This window comes from Acanthopagrus latus, chromosome 6, assembly GCF_904848185.1.
Source record: "Acanthopagrus latus isolate v.2019 chromosome 6, fAcaLat1.1, whole genome shotgun sequence".
NCBI classification, from domain to species: domain Eukaryota; kingdom Metazoa; phylum Chordata; class Actinopteri; order Spariformes; family Sparidae; genus Acanthopagrus; species Acanthopagrus latus.
Window position 1 is genome coordinate 12,962,655 of NC_051044.1, and position 19,531 is coordinate 12,982,185.

General features: G+C 39.9%; 2 protein-coding genes across 2 annotated transcripts in view; both read right to left on the reverse strand.

Moving 5' to 3' along the window:
- Positions 1-6,119, reverse strand: part of vgll4b (vestigial-like family member 4b) — a 41,847-nt gene extending 35,728 nt beyond the window's left edge. The window contains exons 1-2 of the mRNA XM_037102361.1: positions 5,932-6,119; positions 3,041-3,114 (exon numbers count right to left, since the gene is read on the reverse strand). Of these exons, the coding sequence (XP_036958256.1) occupies positions 3,041-3,104 (64 nt within the window). The 5' untranslated portion in view covers positions 3,105-3,114; positions 5,932-6,119. The remainder of the gene's footprint in view (positions 1-3,040; positions 3,115-5,931) is intronic.
- A 2,335-nt stretch (positions 6,120-8,454) lies between these two features.
- tamm41 (TAM41 mitochondrial translocator assembly and maintenance homolog) lies at positions 8,455-16,470 on the reverse strand. Its single transcript, XM_037100796.1, has 8 exons — positions 16,083-16,470; positions 14,442-14,624; positions 13,977-14,069; positions 13,621-13,771; positions 12,736-12,881; positions 11,309-11,474; positions 10,688-10,750; positions 8,455-9,334 (listed from the first exon to the last, which is right to left on the reverse strand). Exons 1-8 carry the CDS (start codon positions 16,218-16,220, stop codon positions 9,243-9,245), a joined length of 1,032 nt encoding a protein of 343 aa, XP_036956691.1. The 5' UTR covers positions 16,221-16,470; the 3' UTR covers positions 8,455-9,242.
- Positions 16,471-19,531: the final 3,061 nt, after the last annotated feature.

Here is a 19,531-nt window from a genome sequence, read left to right on the forward strand (position 1 = left end):
TCTTTTGTTGTGGTTCCTGTCAGAAACAAAAGGTCCATATTCCATCGCTTCAACGGGGCCTTAAACCACCGACCCACTCTGGATTTTACCGGCTTTGATCTAACATCCAAGACCCGACAGGCACATGGTCGGGGCACGCTGACTGGCTATGTGTCTGCATTCGCACCAAAACCAAAGATTTTCCCCTAAAAATGCACTAGAAACTGCTGTAATTTTGAAAACACCGAACTGCAAACAAAACTGTTTTGATCTGTCCTTGGAGCCGGGCCTGAAGTGGGATCCAATGTTGATTTCAAATGCAGGTTTGCTTCCAGGAAGGGTGGAGCACGCTGCAAAAATCTTCCAAGTAGCCACCAAAATTGCTATGCAGGGGTGACGGCAAGTATTAAGTATTTCCCCGCATTCACCATAAAATATAAGGCACGGATTACTTCACTGCTTTTCTGGTAAGTGTGCACGGTAATTACTGTATATTCAAGGTCAGGACTGTTCAACTTAAGAGCTGCGATTACAGTTGTCCTCCGACCAGAAAGAGTCCGACCTCACTGACAGCAAGGATAAGCCCTGCTGCTCAAATGTCTGCATATACAGTACATGTAGGTGATAAAATACTCAAAAGAATTCAACGTAAAGAAAGAAAGCAAGAAAGGGATCATAAAAAAGGCCATGGAAAGAGACCCGTTGAGTGTATTCTTCATCCATGATGGTATCACAACACATAACAACAGTGGATGTCAATACATGAATCTGCACCGGCACAACAGAAATGTAGATCTGATGTTATGAAAGTTCAAACTGCAACACCAGCGGACAGGCGCCTTCTGTTCTGGAACTGAAAAAAACAAAAAAAGCTGTTGCTGCGATCAACCCATCACATGTATTACACATCACATGTGCAAACACCAAGTACAGTCATTTCAAATTTAAAAAGCGGAGTAAATCCCAGAGGTTTAACAAAGTCCATATTTGAATAAAAACACACACAAGGACAGAGTTTTAATTTTAGATAAGCTCTCACATTCAGGCCTCCTTAATTAATCCGGGGCCAAGGCCAACAATCTATTTTGGGACATTATTGTTGTATTTTTTCCACTTTGGAGCCACGCAGCAAGACCTGGGACCAACTCATTATTCATGAACTGCAATTACATTTCCTTCAAGACAGTATTTGTGTAATAACCTGAGTCATTTCCAGCAGAGGTGGGTTATCTGCAGGAGTGTGTTTTTAAAAAATCGAACAATGCTTTTCATAAATGTTGAGCTGTAGCCCTCACAAGCCTTACACTCAGGTCTTCTGAGTCACAGCGGCAGCACAGGCTTTACAAAGGCTTGTCATTAACGCACAAAAAAAAAAAAAAAGTAAGCAGGAGTTACTGACTGAACTCGGGACCGACTCGCCGCTAGTTCAGCGGGCTAGCTGGCTGGTCGACTGGCTTGGTAGGCTGGATGGCTGGTTCGCCTGTTTCTCCTGCTCTATTGTGGAAGCAGGTCGAGCGCATTGTCTTTGGACAAAGAGGCCATGCACGACCCACAACAAAAAGTGACATCAGCGCAGAGGAAAAAAACAAAAACACTGCAGGGGAGCGAGGGAGCGGAGGAGGAGGGGAGGAGAGCTCCCAGGACATTTTACTCAGAAAAGCAAGGAGCCACTAGTGACACAGGAGATGTTTTACAGCTGAAGCCCTTTATGAATAAAATGAAAATCTAAAACTCCAGTGTATTTATAGGTCGTGTTCCAAGAGGGGCAGCAACTAACGATTATCTTCATTATCAATTAATCTAAAAGGATAATTTCACCCCAAAATTAAGAAAGTTTGCAGACGATGACTGAATTTTTCAGTTTAGAGCGAACTTGTCCTTTAATATGATAACTCAAGAGAAGGTCATCACCACAAACACCTTCAAACTTTTGTCCAAGTAGGACTCTTCATCCACTATCACCAAGGATCAAGAAAGCATCAAATCCTTTCTTACATTTAACAAGCTGGAACCAACAAACTTTTGGCATTTTTTGCACGAGAAAGAACTGAAACGACCAATGGATTATCGAAATAGCTGCAGCCTCATTTTCCTTTGATTGACGGATTGGCTGCTCTAATTCCCAGTTGCTCGATCATCAAGCTACTCTTAATGCTCGAAGAACTTGTTTTCTCGGCATGAAGTGTTTGTAACAAGAGCCACTTTGCACCTCCGCCAAATTAAAATGTTCACGCCTCTCGATGGATTCCAGGGCACCGCTTGCCTTCCTTCAAAGAAACTCAGACGGCAGCGCTCCCTCACGCTTGTGGAGCTTCAAGTTTCCTCACATCACAAACAAACAAATTCAAAAATGAAATCACAAATCCACCTCAGCTTTTCAAACACTTTACTCTAACATGCTAATTCAGGCTTAAGTGATGCTCAGCCGGGAGGCAATTATTCAATACATGACACACAGTCTGCTTGCAAAAACAACAAACCTCCACCTCCAGATAACAGAGGGAGGAGAGAGGAGAGAGAGGCCTGCTGACAAGGATTGGCCGTTTCTGCTTAATCTCGGAAGGAATTTTTTTTCTAGCAACCCCAGAAGTCCTGAGACACGATTAGGAGAGGAGAAAGGAAAAGACAGACCAAGACAGGAGGCAGAGAGAGAGAGGGAGAGAGAGAGAAAGAGAGAGAGAGTGAGGAGGAAGTCAGAGACAGAAACAGAGGGAGGAGCAGATGAGGAGAGCCACCCCACCCTGATTCCAGTGAAAGCAGGTTAACAAGAGCAAACAAGCTGCCCAGAAATTAGCACTGATGGCAGTTGAGTGCGGTTGGTCTTATTTGCCTGTGTGTGTGCATCTGCGACTGCAGCACAACGACGCCTATTGTCCTGCGGTAGACAACAGGGCCGAGGCTCGTGGCTCCGACGTGATGCTGCACTTCATCGACCCTCGCGGCTGTAATGTGAACCCGCAACAAATCGCTTGTCCACAGGCATGAGAGTCCAGACACGGAAAAAAAAGACATTAAGCACCTTAACTGGATTTCTACTGACACACATCTTGATCAGACTTACTCTCTTCTTCGTTTGCGTGAACAAATGATGCTGCTCTCGACAGAACATCCAGTGGTGTCTCCATGCTTGGACGCCTGTGGGACAGAGGGGAGGGCATGGTGCTGTGAAGATTTGAGGTAAAATGAGAAACTGTTGCAGCACTTTATATGAGGGCAGGAAAATATGACATGCGGAAGAAGGAGAGTTGGCTATTGAGTGTTTGTTTATACATGGCGGGCCCTGCCACCTTTTGTAAGTTATGGAAAAGAAACATTATGTTTGAGTCTGTGTTATTACCCCACTAATGCTGTAAATATTAGGAATCCTTGTTTTGAATTTTTACTCCAAAACTACACAATGCTCCTTTAAGAACTGTTTCAAAGGTCTGTTACTACAATGACAAATAAAATCACAAACGAATCATTTTGAATTCATGAGTTTTGGTACTTTTTTGGCAGCTTAGTTATATCATGAACTGGGCTGCATGACATGGCCTTAAAATCATATCACAGTATATTTATGCCATATTCACGACACAAACTCAAACATCACAGCTTTTTTGACTAGGGGAGAGAATAACAGAGTAGCTCACGATATGATACGATTCAAGACATGTTGCCCAAGACAATGACAATATCACAATACAGCATCTCTGGAGAAATCGAAGCAGCGCAAGACAGTCATCACGGAATCTGTCAAAAGGTGTCAGCTCCCCAGATTTTGACACGTGTTAAAAAAGTGACCTTAACTCATCCATGTCCATGTGGGACATCAATCACGGTTCTGGAGCCGAAACGTTTAAAGGATGGCTGCAGGTTATATGGCCTTAAAGCAATATATACCTCTCAAAATATATACCCGTGATAATGTATCTAAAAAAAAAAATCAAAAAAATGTTAAAGGTACACTCTGTAGTTTTGGGGGAAGAAATTTTAATCAGTTGTAATTTCTGCCTAAACAAACTAAATGATCAAACCTTCTGTGATTTCACGCCTAACTAAACAAACTGAACTCGAAGGGCAACACAATTTCATCCTATTTTACTTTATTTGTGGCGGACCCTGCCAACTTTCTAGCTTCATACAATGTTCTGGGGACCTTATTAAACAGCTTGTTTGTTCAGTTATGGAAAGAATTTTAAAATTATTATGATTCACTCATTATTATTGTAAATGTAAAGCCTCTGAGCTTCAATTTTTTTTTTATCCCCCGAAACTACATGTTGCCCCTTTAACACAATGAGATATCTGATAACCAATCAACAGTCATGTGGATATAATGACTTGATTGGGTAAGGGCAGGTACTTCAACAAGTCTGGTGAGTTCAGTAAATTAGATGACATTACTGAATATCATATCACGATATAACCAAAATATGTCCAAAATACAAGAGAATATATATCATCTCATGTCAGGATTTGTTCACAACATACTGCCCAGCACTGGTTATGATTATGTTTAAATACATGTATTCTTATGCACATCAATATTGATTCCTTATTTCTTTGCACTACCTGTACTGTTCACAACATGCAGAGGAGTTGACTTGTATACAGCTTTGTACAATGTTGACCATTGCGGATCTAATTTACTGAGCTTACTGGACTTTTCCATTCGTTTTAATACCTGCCCATACCTAGTTACTCATTATACACATTGCCGCTGATTATTGAACATCTCATTGTGTTAAGGGGGCACTGTGTAGTTTTGGAGAAGAAATTCAATCTCAGAGTATTTTTTTCAATTTACAATAATAATGACATAACAATAATTAAAAAAAAAAAAAAAAAATCTCCATAACTGAACAAACAGGCTGTTCTCAGGTGGGAAATAAGGTCATCATAACACAATTTGAGGCTAGAAAGGTGGCAGGGTCCGCCACATGTAAACACAGTACAAAAGTATGAACAGTGTTGTCCTTTCCAGTCAGTTTGTTAATTTAGATTAAGTCGTGAAAACAAATAAAAGAAATGAGTCAATAAAGCCCATCTCTTCTGAATAACCTTCACAGAGTTGAAGCAGGACTTGTACTTGTGTTGTAGCATTTGCTTCACTGTTATTGTCCTGTAGTTTGTTCTATTACCTCTGACCTTCCCGCATATGTTGGAGCATTTTTTTAAATTTATTTCTCTTGTCCTACATTGTTTCAGGGTCCTTCAGCCCATCTGCGCTATGAGAGGCAGTGGTGGATAAGAAGAAGAAGAAACTCTCCAGCGCGCTTCTCTCCCCTCTTTCTGCATTCCGCAAATACCTTTCCCCCGTTTCTCCAGGAAAACAGCGTTTCGAGCGAGATCATTAAAGACTACAGCTTCAGACTGACCTGGAGTAAGCACTTCAGCCTTCACCGCGCCGTAGCTCCGCCAACACGCACAGTCTGCGTGCCGCGGCGCGCGTAAAGACACTTTTTAACGATCCACTCGCGCAAAACTGAAACCAACTCTATCCGCAGCAAGTGCGTCCGCTTTTATTCCCACCAGCTTTTTCCTTTTTTCCAATTATTTATACCAGCGCTTCCTCGTCGGGCTCGCTAAAATAAAAGGCAAGTCACAGCTGTGAGCTGTAGTTAAAGATCGCGAAATGATTGACTACACGTCTCCAAATCCCCGGGAGGAGAAAGCATATGGCTAAAGAGGGTTTCTTGACGTGGGAAAGTTTGGGAACCCGCCAGCAGCTCCGCTTCACATCGTGAATGAAATTTCCCCCCTCCGTGTAAGCGAGCGCGTCTGATCTCTCAGCCCTGTCTTCTATCCAAAAGTGTTCCTTTATGCGCTGCTAACTTCATTTAAAACGGGCCGATTTTGCGCCACAGGACTGAACGAAAAAACAGAACAAAACAAAAAACGAGCTCACTCTCATCCTCCAAACCCGAAACAATGTCAGTGAGACACAACTTCATGTTCAGCAGCACATACCTCCTTCAAGCGCCACTTTGGTATCGTCCAGTCTGATAGAGTCCACACAGGAAAACACTAAAATGAAAAACAAAAATATATCCCACAGAGAGAGTCACGGCAAAACAGACACGGATGAGTTTGACGCTCCTGGTGCGAGAGGGGGGGAGACAATAGCAGCAGAAGCTGTCGGGACTAACTTGGTTGTAGGCTAAACGAGGAAGAGGAGGAGGAGGAGGGGGAAGGAGGGAGGGAGGGAGGGAGGAGGGCAGGAATGCCTGGAATGATGGAATTCAGTTCCTAGCAGGTGGTGAAAGTGAAGCGCGCTGATTGGAGGAGGGCCGGAGGGATGATATCAGCATATATTATGATAATGAGCGCATTGCATCACATCCTCTGGAGGTGAGGCTGCTGCTGTCACCGTGGTTATTACTGAGGCAGGCTGGCGCGCTCAAATATTAAGGAGGTGGTTAAACCTTTAATACTACTACTACTACTACTACTACTACTACTACTACTGCTGCTGCTTCAGAAGTGCCTTTTAACAAGTCCTCACACAGGATTTAATAGGCCATGTTAACACAGGTAACGCCTCATTGTAAGTCCTTATAAAAGGCTTTTTAACATAATATGTTTTAAAATATAGATTCTAATAATGGCACTATAAACACGTTTGGTGTTATAACATAAGATATTTATAAGAAACTTCACATATGAAATAGACTGTTAAAGAGTTTTTTGTTTACAGTTGCATCACAAACACATTTCATGACTTTAACATACAGATTATGTCATTATTAAACTTCACTAAGCTTTGTGTTGCTTTTTTATGGTAAGACACACTTTATTCTGCATGTGTTGGCAGTTAACCATCAGCAGCACTTATCAACAGATGACTATGCTTTTTGCAGCTAACACATTTAAAGGGGGAACAATTACTTATTAAGGTTATAAGATCCTTTATTTTGTGCTTATTAATTGGTATCTTTGCAGGTCCCCAACAACTGTATGAACAAGTGTTTTTTTCAAGTGCTTATAAATGTCTTGTAATCTAAAAACACATGTATTTTAATACTTCATTTAATGATTATAGAGGTATTTTAATGTATGAAATTATGCTTATTAAAATTATTTTGATATACATCTTATACTCCATTCATGAAATGCAATTTATTTATCTAACACAATGGTTTTATCTATACTTTGCAGATTAGCTTTTTGAATCCGAAACAGTGATGATAATCTAAAAAGATGTATTGTGTAGATTAAACTAACTGCATATAATAAGAGAAAATAAGCTTAGTGCTGCTTACATAGAGATGCATCATGAACAATTGATAAACTTACAAGGGGTCATTCTGCCTGAATTGTAATCAGAGTACTGTATTTGTGTCGGATTTGGTCACTGAAACGGTTCAGAGAAAAATTAAATAAGGACAGATGTTAAAGATCAGCTAACAACATGAACACAAGCACTCTGCTCTCTAACTGTCTTTGTGGCATTGATGTGTCCATGAGGATTTTATCAGCAAACTGTCCACAGTGTACACACAGCACATACTGTACACAGACATGATAAAAAGAAATGCAGTGAAGGCTGGTAGATCACTGGTGAGAGAGGAGAGCAGACAAGATCGTACGACGTGATGCGAGTCTACTTGGAGATGATTCATGTGTCCGTAACTGAAGTCATTCTGCAGTCTGACTCACGATGTAGGGGCAAATGAAAAGGTGGATAAAAAAAAAAGCAAGTGATGGCACTATGAAGTAACTGGTCCAGTGGACCCTCATCATTTTATAACCAACCTCATCACAGCACTGCATTAAATATTCACTTCTTTTTTTCTCTTTCAGAAATGCTGGATTATGAGACTGGAAATGAAAGCTACAATGATGTGATTGACATTTTGTGGCCTTATTCTACATGAATAAATGATTGATGGTCTTATTTCACATTGAGTGCATTATTCTGCTTCAACTAAAATTCTTACATATTGCACCTCCCATATTGATATGTGATCATCTGTTTTGTACCTCATGACTAGCATGTATTAATTAATTCATTAATTGATTTTTACTTGTAAAGTAACTAAAACTAGCAAAATTTTAAAAAGACCTACTTTGAAAACTTACAATCACGTTTGTTCTTCGTTAATCCGACTGGTTAGAAGAGCAAGAGAAAACGACAATTTGTTGTATTATGTTGTGTTATTTTGAAAAAGAGGTGGGGTGTCATGATTTATTAATAAATCTACTTCATCATCACTTTTAACTAGTGGTTAAGCAAGATGAGTTGGTGAAGCCAGGTAAATCCTAATTGCTAGACGCAAAAAGACACAAACAGTGTCCTTTCCTATTACGACAATTAGCGAAGCTGCAGTGACGAAACTGGAAGGGAAAGTTTGAGCTGGAATTTCAGGTGATGATGATGTTTAAAAACAGACTAGAGGATATCATGATGTCTAACAATGGACCGACCAAACTTCTTTTATGCAATATTTCTTCACACTGGATTTAAAAAAAATACTCATTCATCACAGATGCTGTTGTATCAAATAGTTTATTACTGTCATCCCACAGCAAGTCATTGTGAATCAATGCATTTTCCCATTGAAGACCTTCAATGTGGCAGCGAGGTGAAGAGAAACAGGTTAACAATGAGGGAACACTTCAACAGAAAATAAATGTGATCCTGTTTTATACCTCTGTGAATACTGACATAACAAACGCGGTTAAAAGATGAGGATGACAAGTGTGCGCGTTAAATGTAACACCAGTCCACAGGTAAACTCTCAACACAGAGAAGGTAATACAGAGATATTGTCTTTCAGCATCTTAGGTATCCATCATCTTTGCTCATAGCTTTAGCTCCATTCGCATCGAAAATGCACAGAAACACTTGGCGTTATTCAAAAGGTGGCAGGTGACACACAAGTCGTTTCTGCATTATACTTGTGGCAGGCTGTGCTCACTCACTGTGTGCTGTGGCTCCAGACGTAGCCAATTCAGCAGTTCCTTCGCCAGGCACTGTAGTCATTATTCAGAAAGGTCCAGTCTGTAGCACCATTAAATGTCAGCCATAATTCAGTCAGCCTGGTGAAATGTCACCCGCTTTTTCTCCTACTTTTATGAACTGTGTATAAAGGGCAGTTGTACAGACAGTTCTACACTATTCAAACACAGACTTTCATCTGGTAAGTGAGAGGATAGCAGCGTGATAGAACCAGGGAGGCGAGCGCGCGACGGCTCCAGCCGCAGTTTGTTTCAGGGTTGAACTCAAAGGAGAGGCTGTCAGTTATAGAGGGAGACAGGCTTCTGGGAGACGGACAGAATCAGGACATCTGTGAGACAGACGGCTTCCTCCTCCAACCCTTCCACATCTTCATCAGTTTCTTTGAGCTGTACGACACCGTCTTCCACATGCCTGGGGAAGAGCCGGACACACAGAGCACTGAACGTCAACAACCACATCAGAAGAAAGAGATGTTTCTACATTGCAAATGTGAAAACACAGGTTAAAAAGCTTCATTTGTCCAAATCGTCAATTTTTCTAATTAAAGGTGAAATATGTACAAATTGTAATGGAAATTACCAACAGATTGTGAAGAAATCACAGTTTCAACATTTCTGGAAATATTGTTATTCATCTTCTTATTGGCAGTTCAATGAGAAGATCAATACCACTGTCATATCTGTAACAGTGAATATGAAGCCATCATCGGTTAGCTTTGACTGGACTGGAGACAGGACATAGCAGGACTCGAGCTTATGGTGTCGCTCAACATAAAATGACATGTATTTTGGGGACGCTGGCATAGTAGTGTTACAAACATCGACACAGAGATATTTCATTCAGCCTCATTGTCCACATAAGCAGCTGTCTGTCAGCAGCAGCTTTTAGAGAGCTATACAGACTGAATGACATCAAACATCACTGAGCCAAAATATTTTTTCATGTCAGCTCCACTGGGACAAATCCTCAGTGCTCCTTTTTATTGATTCATTGATGTTATTTCCCAGACCGCAGTAGGGAGGTGAGGGGATTGTGTCGCTAACATGCAGACAGGGAGCTGATCAATTAAAAATATATAAAGCTGGATATATGTTGTGTTTAAGGAGTTGTCTGTGGATTAGGGGGTGACCAATACGGTTTTATCGGGGCTGATACTGATATAGGTTATTAGTAATCCAGGAGACCGAAATCGAAAAAAAAATAATACAAATCTTAGTCTTAATCTTAATCTAATCGGCAATGAGACACAAAAAAACCTGGTAACGATTATCAAAAAAATGCTGAATATCGGTCAGACTAATAATTGGTCAACCCCTACTGTAGATTACGCTCTATTAAAGGCAAGCGGAAAGAATGAATAAAAGGGAGTGGGTCTCTGGTTACCATTTAAAGCTTTTCGCTGAAGCATAAATAGAGAGCAAAGAGTGTTGAGCTCCCATCGTAAATCAGGCTCGACTCTGTCTAGAGGTGACAAAATCCACCCTTTAGCACCTTAAAACCATAAATTGTAATTTCCACGCTTCAGTTTTTGTAATTGTAATTAGCTTGAGAGTTGCTGGTACTTGAAGACAGAGACAGGCTGGTTGTTCCCGCCTGTTTCCTGTCTTTATGCTGAGTTAAGCAGCTGCAGATTTAGCATGCAGACATCAATCAATAACTCCTAGCAAGAAAGCAAGTGTATTTCCTAAAATGTTGAGCTATTCCCTGCCAAACAACCTTTACTGACACAACTTGACAATATATAAAGCTGCAAAAAGTGCCTACCAGCTGTGGCAATGCCTTTGATGCTCTGTGTTATACTGGAGGTTTTCACAATAGATGAAATACCTGAGGAAAAACACAAACATGTTATAAAACAATTAATATCTCGACACTCTCCAATTTGATTTAATGACTGGTTGTTACTGATGGAAGCTATCAATCAACCTCACACAAAGACAACTGTGTTTTTACTTTCTGCAACAAAGTGATGAAATCTGTCCGTCTACATACTTGTTATGGTTAAACATACAAATTCTGACTCATCTGAATTTTGCTTCAGCATGAGTCATCTTAGAGCTGATGGGTCTTGGCTGCCATTGGAGGACATGTTTATTTGATTTATGTATTGTACATTGACTCAGGGGATGTTTTTGGCACTGTATTGTACTGTGTGATTCCTCCCATTATTCATTTGTCACTTAGTCATACCTTATCTAATATTCACCACAAATGATAAGGACCATCATCGGTACATGCACTGTATCTCGGATAGATTGTATTTTAATAAAGTGATGGCTTTCTCCTTCCACCTATCACACTCTCTTTTCTCTGCCAGTCAGACCATTATCATGCATCATACCGGCAGAACTTATTACAGACTAGGTTGTTTTCTTAAGTCCAAACCTTGCTGTATGACAGCTCCACAGTCTGGGTCCTGAGCGACCTGCAGCAGGATCTCCTCCACGTCTCGGTTTTTCCCTGGAGGATCCACCAGCTTTGTGATCCTTTGCTGCAGAGTCCGAGGCAGCGCCATCAGCTGGATAAACTGGCCCTCTGGGCTTTTGTCAACCTACAGGCACACAAACAAGATAAATTAACAAAGACACAATCAGTGGCTGAAACTATTTTTCCAGTTTTTTAGTTTATGCAGGGACATTTTCATCCTAACAAAGATAATCCATTCGGTCTTCACTTGCTTGGATGGTCGGAGTAGATAAAGATGTGATTTGTGGACCTGTCATATGTTTGTGTTACTGTAGTCAGAAAACCGTAGGTACTGGATGTGTTAGCTCTACACATATGTGTCCAGCCATTTAGCAGCATGTTATCACAGCCACAATATTTTTGGTATGTTTAAACACTTATGGCAGTAGTGACAGTTTTGCAAAATCTAGTGTCGTAACAGAATGTGACACCGGTGAAGGTCATGAGACACCGCCAGCCCCTCAAACATATATGTGGCATTGCGGAACTGCAATATCTTGTTATTCAATCATTGGACTGAGTATATGAATATTTTTATTTTCATTTATCCTCAACTGTTTCCCAAAGCTTGTTTCAGGTATTAATTGAAATTTCAGTGAGGGTTTGACTCAGATCTGCCTTCTGGGTGACTGCACGTCAGTGTGCAGCTGGTTCAGGCATGTGTGACTTCTGCTGCACTGTCTAATGACGTACAAGGGCACTAAGGTATTTAACATGTGCAGGGCTCACAGCACACAATCCCCCCGAGTACCATTTACTGCAAAATGTGTTACTTGTGTTACACACACACAAACACACACCACAATGTTTTATGATGGTGTGACAATAAGTATTTTCTTAGTATAAGTAGGACTGGTGTTAACAGTTTAATAATAATAAAGAGGAGATTAAACCTCACGCCGTAACAATGGTGAGGTATATGCATTCCTGACATTCAGCATGTAAATGTAGACAAATCCATGTCTTACATGTTGTACTGGTTAATACTGTGTGTTAAGCAGGTAAGACGGCAAAATGCCAAGTCAGTCACACCCCGTTTGAAATGTACTACTGAGGCTGTGAGGACACTTTGTACTGTTCAAGATAAACCTCTGTTTCCTTTTGAGTTTTGTTTTTGTGTCATAGACAAGGCGTGACACAATGTCTTTTATGGCTGTTATTGCAAACCATGTGTGCTTGGCAACATTCCTGTAGCCATCTTGTGTGTAAGTTCAGAGGATTTTGGATGAATAACAACGTTGAATAATGAGTGTTAGGTGAACAGAGGCATTACTGTCGATACAGCAAACAATGTACAACTGTGCAAGGTGCGTGTCCTGTGCATTTGTATACATGTCATCTGTTACCTCTAGTTTTCCTTGCTGTGGTTTGTACACCACCTGAGGGCAGTCACGCAGGATGTTACTGTACAGAATCCGGAAGTGCTGAATGTTGTCTTTGACAATATTGGCCACCTTGGATTTATCTTCTCCAATCACCATTCGGAAATCCCCTGGAAGACAAAATGCTTTCCCTTTAAAATTATTGATTCGATAAAATAACATCCTTCTGGTATCAAACTTATGATGGTGACCTAACACTCATTAGCTCTTTATTCATGACATTAACCTGCTGCTTCTGTAGTTCAGGAACCTTAATGCTATATCTGAATCATTTTGGCCCATTGGAAGAATTATAGCCAAAAACTGAAAAGTCCAAAAAACTGAAGAAATGCTATTGCTATTTCAGCCTCAAGGGCATTAAAAGTGAAATAGAACTTTAACAAATACATAAACACTCTGACTGTGAACACATTTTCAGCGTGGAGACACTTGTAGGATCGATACAAAGGAGAGCATTAATCAGGCTGCTTCAAATCAAATAAATTAGTTCTGTGTCTTGAAATTCTAGAGCCATCAATCTACAGCAGCTGGCTAACTCATAACCTTTCTGATAGATGGATTACAAACCACATCCAGCATGTTGGATTGCATTAATATTCAAAGCTTTTTAGAACCACACCGGCACGTCCACTATTTGTAAGAAAACCACAAGCTTTGGTCCTTCTGACTCAGCTGTCTTTGAATAACAATGATAAGAGGTGTGTGTGGGAGAGAAAGAGAAAAAGAGGAATTATTTTCATTTCTGTGTCTGTGTGTACTGAATATATCAGTGTTTTTTTGATGCAAGAGTCTTAAAATTGTGTCCGAATTTGATGCGCTCAGTTTTTTGTAGCTGTGCGCTTGAATTACCGGCATAAGAGAGACCGGCTATCTGCAGGAACAGGTCTTCCTCGGTGAAGCTCTCTGGCAGCATGAGGAAGGAGGCTGTCACAGCACTCTTCAGGTTGGCCACCAGAGCAGCGCGGAGCTTCCCGTTCTCACTCTGCGCCAGCATTTTTACCTGCACGAGGAGACATTAAAGCATGCATGCAGAAATATGAGTGCGCATACACTTTAGTAAAATTAGGCAAAGATTTATGTGCAAGACATTCTACCTTTTCTACATATTTTGAATATCTTTTTATTGTTATTTGACAAGAAACATAATATATGTAATCAAATTTGTACATCTCAGCTTTTCTTACTGATATGATTGCGGTACTGACCGGTTTATGGAGGCGTCCAGCAACATACATGGTCTTCCAGTGCATTAGGTCATCTATCAGAGCCTCTGTACTAATCACACCATATTTGATTATCTGAAAACAGGATAAAAAGATTTAAGTGTTTGGTTGATAATGTCCAGCCAGACAAAACAAAAAAAAAAACAAGCTTAGATAAAGTTTTTGAAGCCAGATATGACAAAGTCTGTCCATGCTCAGACCCAGCAGCAGTCTTATATTACTTCTGCCAATTGAGATTATCTATGGTCAAAACAAACAGTGAAGGATTACAAAAGTGGATTCCTGTGAAAAGCCATCAAACAGTGATAAACTATGGCTGCTTAAATAACACGAGAGGAGACTGCATTATTGAATGAGAAATGAACAGCTTCAGGGAGACAGAAAGGAGGTGAAAAGAAGTAGAAGGTTGCTGTGGCGAAAGATGCAGATACATAAAACTAAATTTACCTTCCCGTCCACAGGCACCAGTGTGTTGTAGTACACCGAAGCCCCGTGTTCATTTTGTATGGAGCTGATCATCGTGGGCCCCAGCAGCTTGAGGATGGAATAGTGTTTGCGATTCTGCAGCAGATTCATGGTGTGCCACGTCACTGGGTCGTCCACCGCAATCACAAAGTCCAGCATGTTCTTCTGTTAATATAAGGAGTAAACAGAACAGGGAACATCTCATCATCGTGTACAATGATTAGGATACAGCTGTAAATTCTAATGTAGTAGTCAGTTGTGAGCAATAAATTCAAGTGGGACGAGGCAGAGTGGTTGTCCATTGATTGGAAGGTCAATGGTCGATGGTAGTGGATTGGAGTCTTCATGTCTAAGACTGGGTGAGATAATGAGCCGAAATTTGCACCTGAAGGCAACGCCAGCAGTGTGTGAGTATGTTGGTGAATAGGTGAGCGCTGGCTTGTGTTGTAAAGCACTAGAAAATCGCTGTATGAATGCAGTCCATTGTTCTGCTACTATATTTGTTTAACTTATTTACTTTTTGTTTGTAGCCCTTTTCTTGTTTTTCTATTGTTATTTTTGGTTGCATATATATTTTTGTAATGCCACTCTTATGATTCAATAACCCTGATGCTGGTGACCTGGAGTGAGGTTTGTGGGATGGGCTGGAGGGCTAATATGTATGTCTTGATACCATATTTCTTCAAGACTCTGTACTTTCACTACAGAAAAACAACAAATGACATTGCCAATAGAGATGCCGGATATATATATATAAGACAGATAAATTATCAGCCCAATAATGGGAAATGTACATTATCAACAATTATAGCTGATAATACATAAGCTAAATTGCTTTTGTTGACTTAACAAGTGCAGCATCTACAAATTGCTTTGTGAGCAGCTATTAAAAACAGAGAATGAACAACCACCACACTGTAGTCGTGCTCATAACACTGAACTGATGCAGCTGTGTAGAGCCACGTAGTGAAGCATAAATAATACATGTTGGAGCCAAAATGCTCATATATTTTGAATTGTTTACTTTTTTTTTTGGCAGTGCACACTATCATTATCATTATTGTTATATGTTTTGTTATCTTGTTATGAATTTCTGGTAAGAGGAAGTGGGGGTGGCGCCCACATTATTTCACCTGCCCAGTTTGTTCACAGGTTTTTGCTAGTAGACAAACAAGGTTGAGTTAGGCTCCTTTTTTTTTTGCCATAATTTCCACTCAATTTTGACCACAACTTTTGTAAATAAAATCAACAAACACATCTGGAACTGGACTATGTTTTTTCATTCAACGAGTCACAGAAAGGAGCATGCTTTGCCTCCCAGCGGACTATTTATACATTAAATAAGACACCACAATACACATGAATGCCCTACAGGAAAATATTAAACATTAGATCTTATCACAGCCTTGGTTAAATAAACCATCTTTGCTCACTACATCTGAGGTGTGCATGAAAAAGCATACAAATTTTGGTTTCTATTATCGGGCTTATTACAGGGCTTTTTTATTCGAGCATGTGCAATGAAAATGGCTAAAGATGTGTTAATGTGGTCCAGCTGACTTGGAAGTGCAAGTTAAACGTCATGAGCCGAGTTTGGAAACTGTCAGGGCAGCTGTCACTAACCTCCATTTGACCTTGGCTGGTCCCGTGTTGTTTGAAAACGCCAGATCCATAGGCAAAAGCTAAACTGATATCCTGAGGGAACTGTGACAAAATCCTCCTGTAAACCACACCGGTGCTGTGCAAAGCTGGAACAGTCATTTTCAACTAGCTAGGATAGCTTTCCAGCAACGACACAAGCTTGTTTATCAGCAGGACAACCGGCTAAATAACGTATATAACGAAGTTTCGGGCACATAACCGATGAGATACATTTCAGACTGAGAGGCTCGATGCCGATAAACAAGACAACAGCCACCACATCGCACTAAAATGGTCAGAATTAACGTTCAACTGCGTCTTTCAAGTCAGTTCGGGTCAACTGTGTGCTTGACAGTCGACTTAAATATACGTCACAGAGCGCGCTGCGAGCTGGAGGCTCATGGGAAATTGAGTCAGAAATGCAAGGTCAGCGACTTCAGATGTTTAACTGCCGTAAAAAGCCGACATAAGGATAATTCTGTGAGTTATTGTGTACGTAGCTACTTCTATGCTTAGATACAGTCGTTACATCACAATTAGAAAGAAAACTCATGCTTGTGGATACTTGGAGGGAAACTCTTACATTTTATCAGCTCTAAATTCAGCCAGCAGAGGGTGGTTGTCGACCAAGTTTAGCTAGGTGAACGTTAGGTAATTCTGTTTTCTATGGATAACTGTGCGTTAGCAGCAGTCAATATTTACCGTATGAAACAGTGTGAAAGTACTATCAAAATATGTATATTTCCATTTCTATTGACTGAAGTTTATCATAAATATGAGAGAATTTGAATACAATGGAACTATTCAATGATTGACTGTAAGTAAATACATTTTCTCAAGTGCTGTACTTGAGGTCCACTCTTGAGGTACTTTTTACTTTACTAGAGTATTTCCAATTTCTGGTACTTTATACTTTAACTCCATTACATTTTGGTGGCAAATATTATCATATATTTTACTCACTGCATTGACTTAAAAGCTTTTCAGATTACATGTTGCGTAAAAAAAAACGCTGATTCCAAACATTTTAAAAATGCTGAATACTGAATCTGATATTTGTCTATGCTGATAATTTTATGAAACACAGTATACAGTACATACATACATACATACATACATACATACATGTAAATATATGTTAAATATACATGTGCTTTTGACACTTAAGTACACTGAGTGACTTTCACTTTTGCCAGAGTAATAATATAACATGATGGCACTTTCTTTTCTTACTTTTTTTGTTTTTGTGAGAATAGAACAGATGCCATAAAAGTAGGGGCTGGTTATTCAGTGAGGTTTGTTTTCAGTTATCTGTTCTGTGTAAAGTTCGTACTGCATTACACATCTTGTAAAAGATCAATAACAATCAAATCATTCTGACATGATCATGATGATTCATGCCATCAGGATCCAGACCTTCATATTTAGTAGCAGTGTGTTGGGCTCGACGTTCTGGAGAAACTATAAGAAACTGTAAGAAAAGTGTGTACTGTACGTATACCCAACATGAAAAGAGAAAAGAAACATCACTTTATACTGTATTTGACGTTGGCTTGTTAAATCTAATTTTGCTTTAAGCAAAATGCTTAAAAGCACGTTTGTGAAAGTGAAATGAATCTTGACTGTGAGATTCATTTTAAAATACTTCAGCAGCACTAAAGCCAAAAAGCTTGTGAGGCCATCATCAGTCTTCACCCCTGCATCAGTTGCTTGGCTTATTGGCCCAATGCTCACATCTATTTGAATGAGTTAATACTGAATGTAGATTCCTGACGGTGAGCAATATCTCTGCAGCTCATTATGGGATTGTCAAGAGCAGGATAAATATTATCTTCTCCATAATTGCCAAGAGCCATCTTTCAGCCAAATGAATATTAATAAGGTCACTAAATCCTCCTGACGAACAAGCTCATTCACCCTTGCGTAATTCAGAAACAATATAGTACCAGTAGAAGTTTAAAAAAGCTAATTTTCTATTTGTTCATCCTATGCTGCATCATGTACATATCGAAATAATGCTTGAGATGCTTGCTGCTAGTATCCAGGTTGTTCTTCCTGCCTACAATTTATAATCATTGTGGTTTACTTGGATAGGGATGGAACAATATATGTTTTTTATTACCAAAAGCGATAAAAAAAAGACTCATGAGAAGTTTATCAAGGTAAATTTCAAGTATTGTATTACTTGTGAATCAGAAGTTATCCTCCCTTGATTAGTTTATGGCCAGATCACCCACCCCTGAGTTACTGTTATATTTTTGATTTTCACAGGAAATATTGGAATAAGGACTGCATGCTAATGTCTGTTATTGTTTTCTCCATTTAGTCTATTCTAATTTGCACCATTCTGAATGATTTATTAGTTTTCATTAGTCATTCATTTATTAGGATGTGCTCAATGAAAATGAAAAAATGAACATAAGTAGAGAGGGCTTCATTGATTACAGATAAGGTTGAGTTAAATCAGTGAAAGTTGTTATTGGAGGAATTCATTATTCATTTAACATCCTTTTTCTTCTTCCAGTCTGTCCAACAGCACCCAAAGAAACTGCTGGGAAACCAACAAACCAAAGATGGTCGGCAAAAACAAAATGCAAATTTCAAAAAGCGTGAAAGGTCTTAATCAAGCATTGGCATATGCTTGGGATGTCATATCTAAAGACATGGTGCCATTTAAAATAGCTGGAAAACCTGGCCTTTCAAACTTCAGAGGACCGCACTGCTGATTACATCATTGATACTGTTGAGAACAAGCTTCAGAAAATGGAGAATCAACGAAGAGCAATTACTGTTCATCACTACATATAATGCTGCAAATATGCAAAAGATGCTGTCAGAGCCTGCTGCCGCCCTGTCAAGGGGTTCGTGAGAAATTTGAAGGCTAAGCTAGCCTCTCTGGAGCTGCCACTGAAGTCATTTATCCATGATGTGGTTATTCAGTGAGTATCAACAAATCACTCCAAAACACCCCCCACTGATCTGACTTATGTATGGTATGTGAATATAACACCAACAAAAGGCAGATAATAATATTGCTAACAATTGTTTCTGTTTGTTGTTTGCATGTGTGTGTTCTTATGACAGGTAAGCCAGAGATCAAGATATGTCTGTTCCACCCATTGAAGCAGATGAGGCTTCATTGCAGTGGTTGAGTGGCCACGCAGGAGATAGTTCCCCAGCTTTCCAGGGCAGCATAAAGGCTTTCTAGCCACACCTGCCACCAGTGTTCCTTCTGAGAATTTTTTGTTCCGGTTGGCACATTCTCACACCTCAGCTAGCACAACCAAAGCCAGAAAAAAGTGAACATGCTGATTTTTTTTATATACTTGCACTTAAATCTATCTTGAAAAGGACCATGGAGGCACATCTCACTTGCTAGGACAACTGTATTACTTACGTCAGGGGTAGATGGTATTTAAGATGATGAAATT

Bases quoted from the DNA above. Each gene is read 5' to 3' on its own strand.
- tamm41 (XM_037100796.1), bottom strand. From the start codon at position 16,220: ATGACTGTTCCAGCTTTGCACAGCACCGGTGTGGTTTACAGGAGGATT. The intron at 14,625-16,082 runs GTTAGTGACAGC...TTATATTAACAG, and splicing joins CCAGCCAAGGTCAAATGGAG to AAGAACATGCTGGACTTTGT. The intron at 11,475-12,735 runs GTAACAGATGAC...GTGTGCCTGTAG, and splicing joins CACAGCAAGGAAAACTAGAG to GTTGACAAAAGCCCAGAGGG.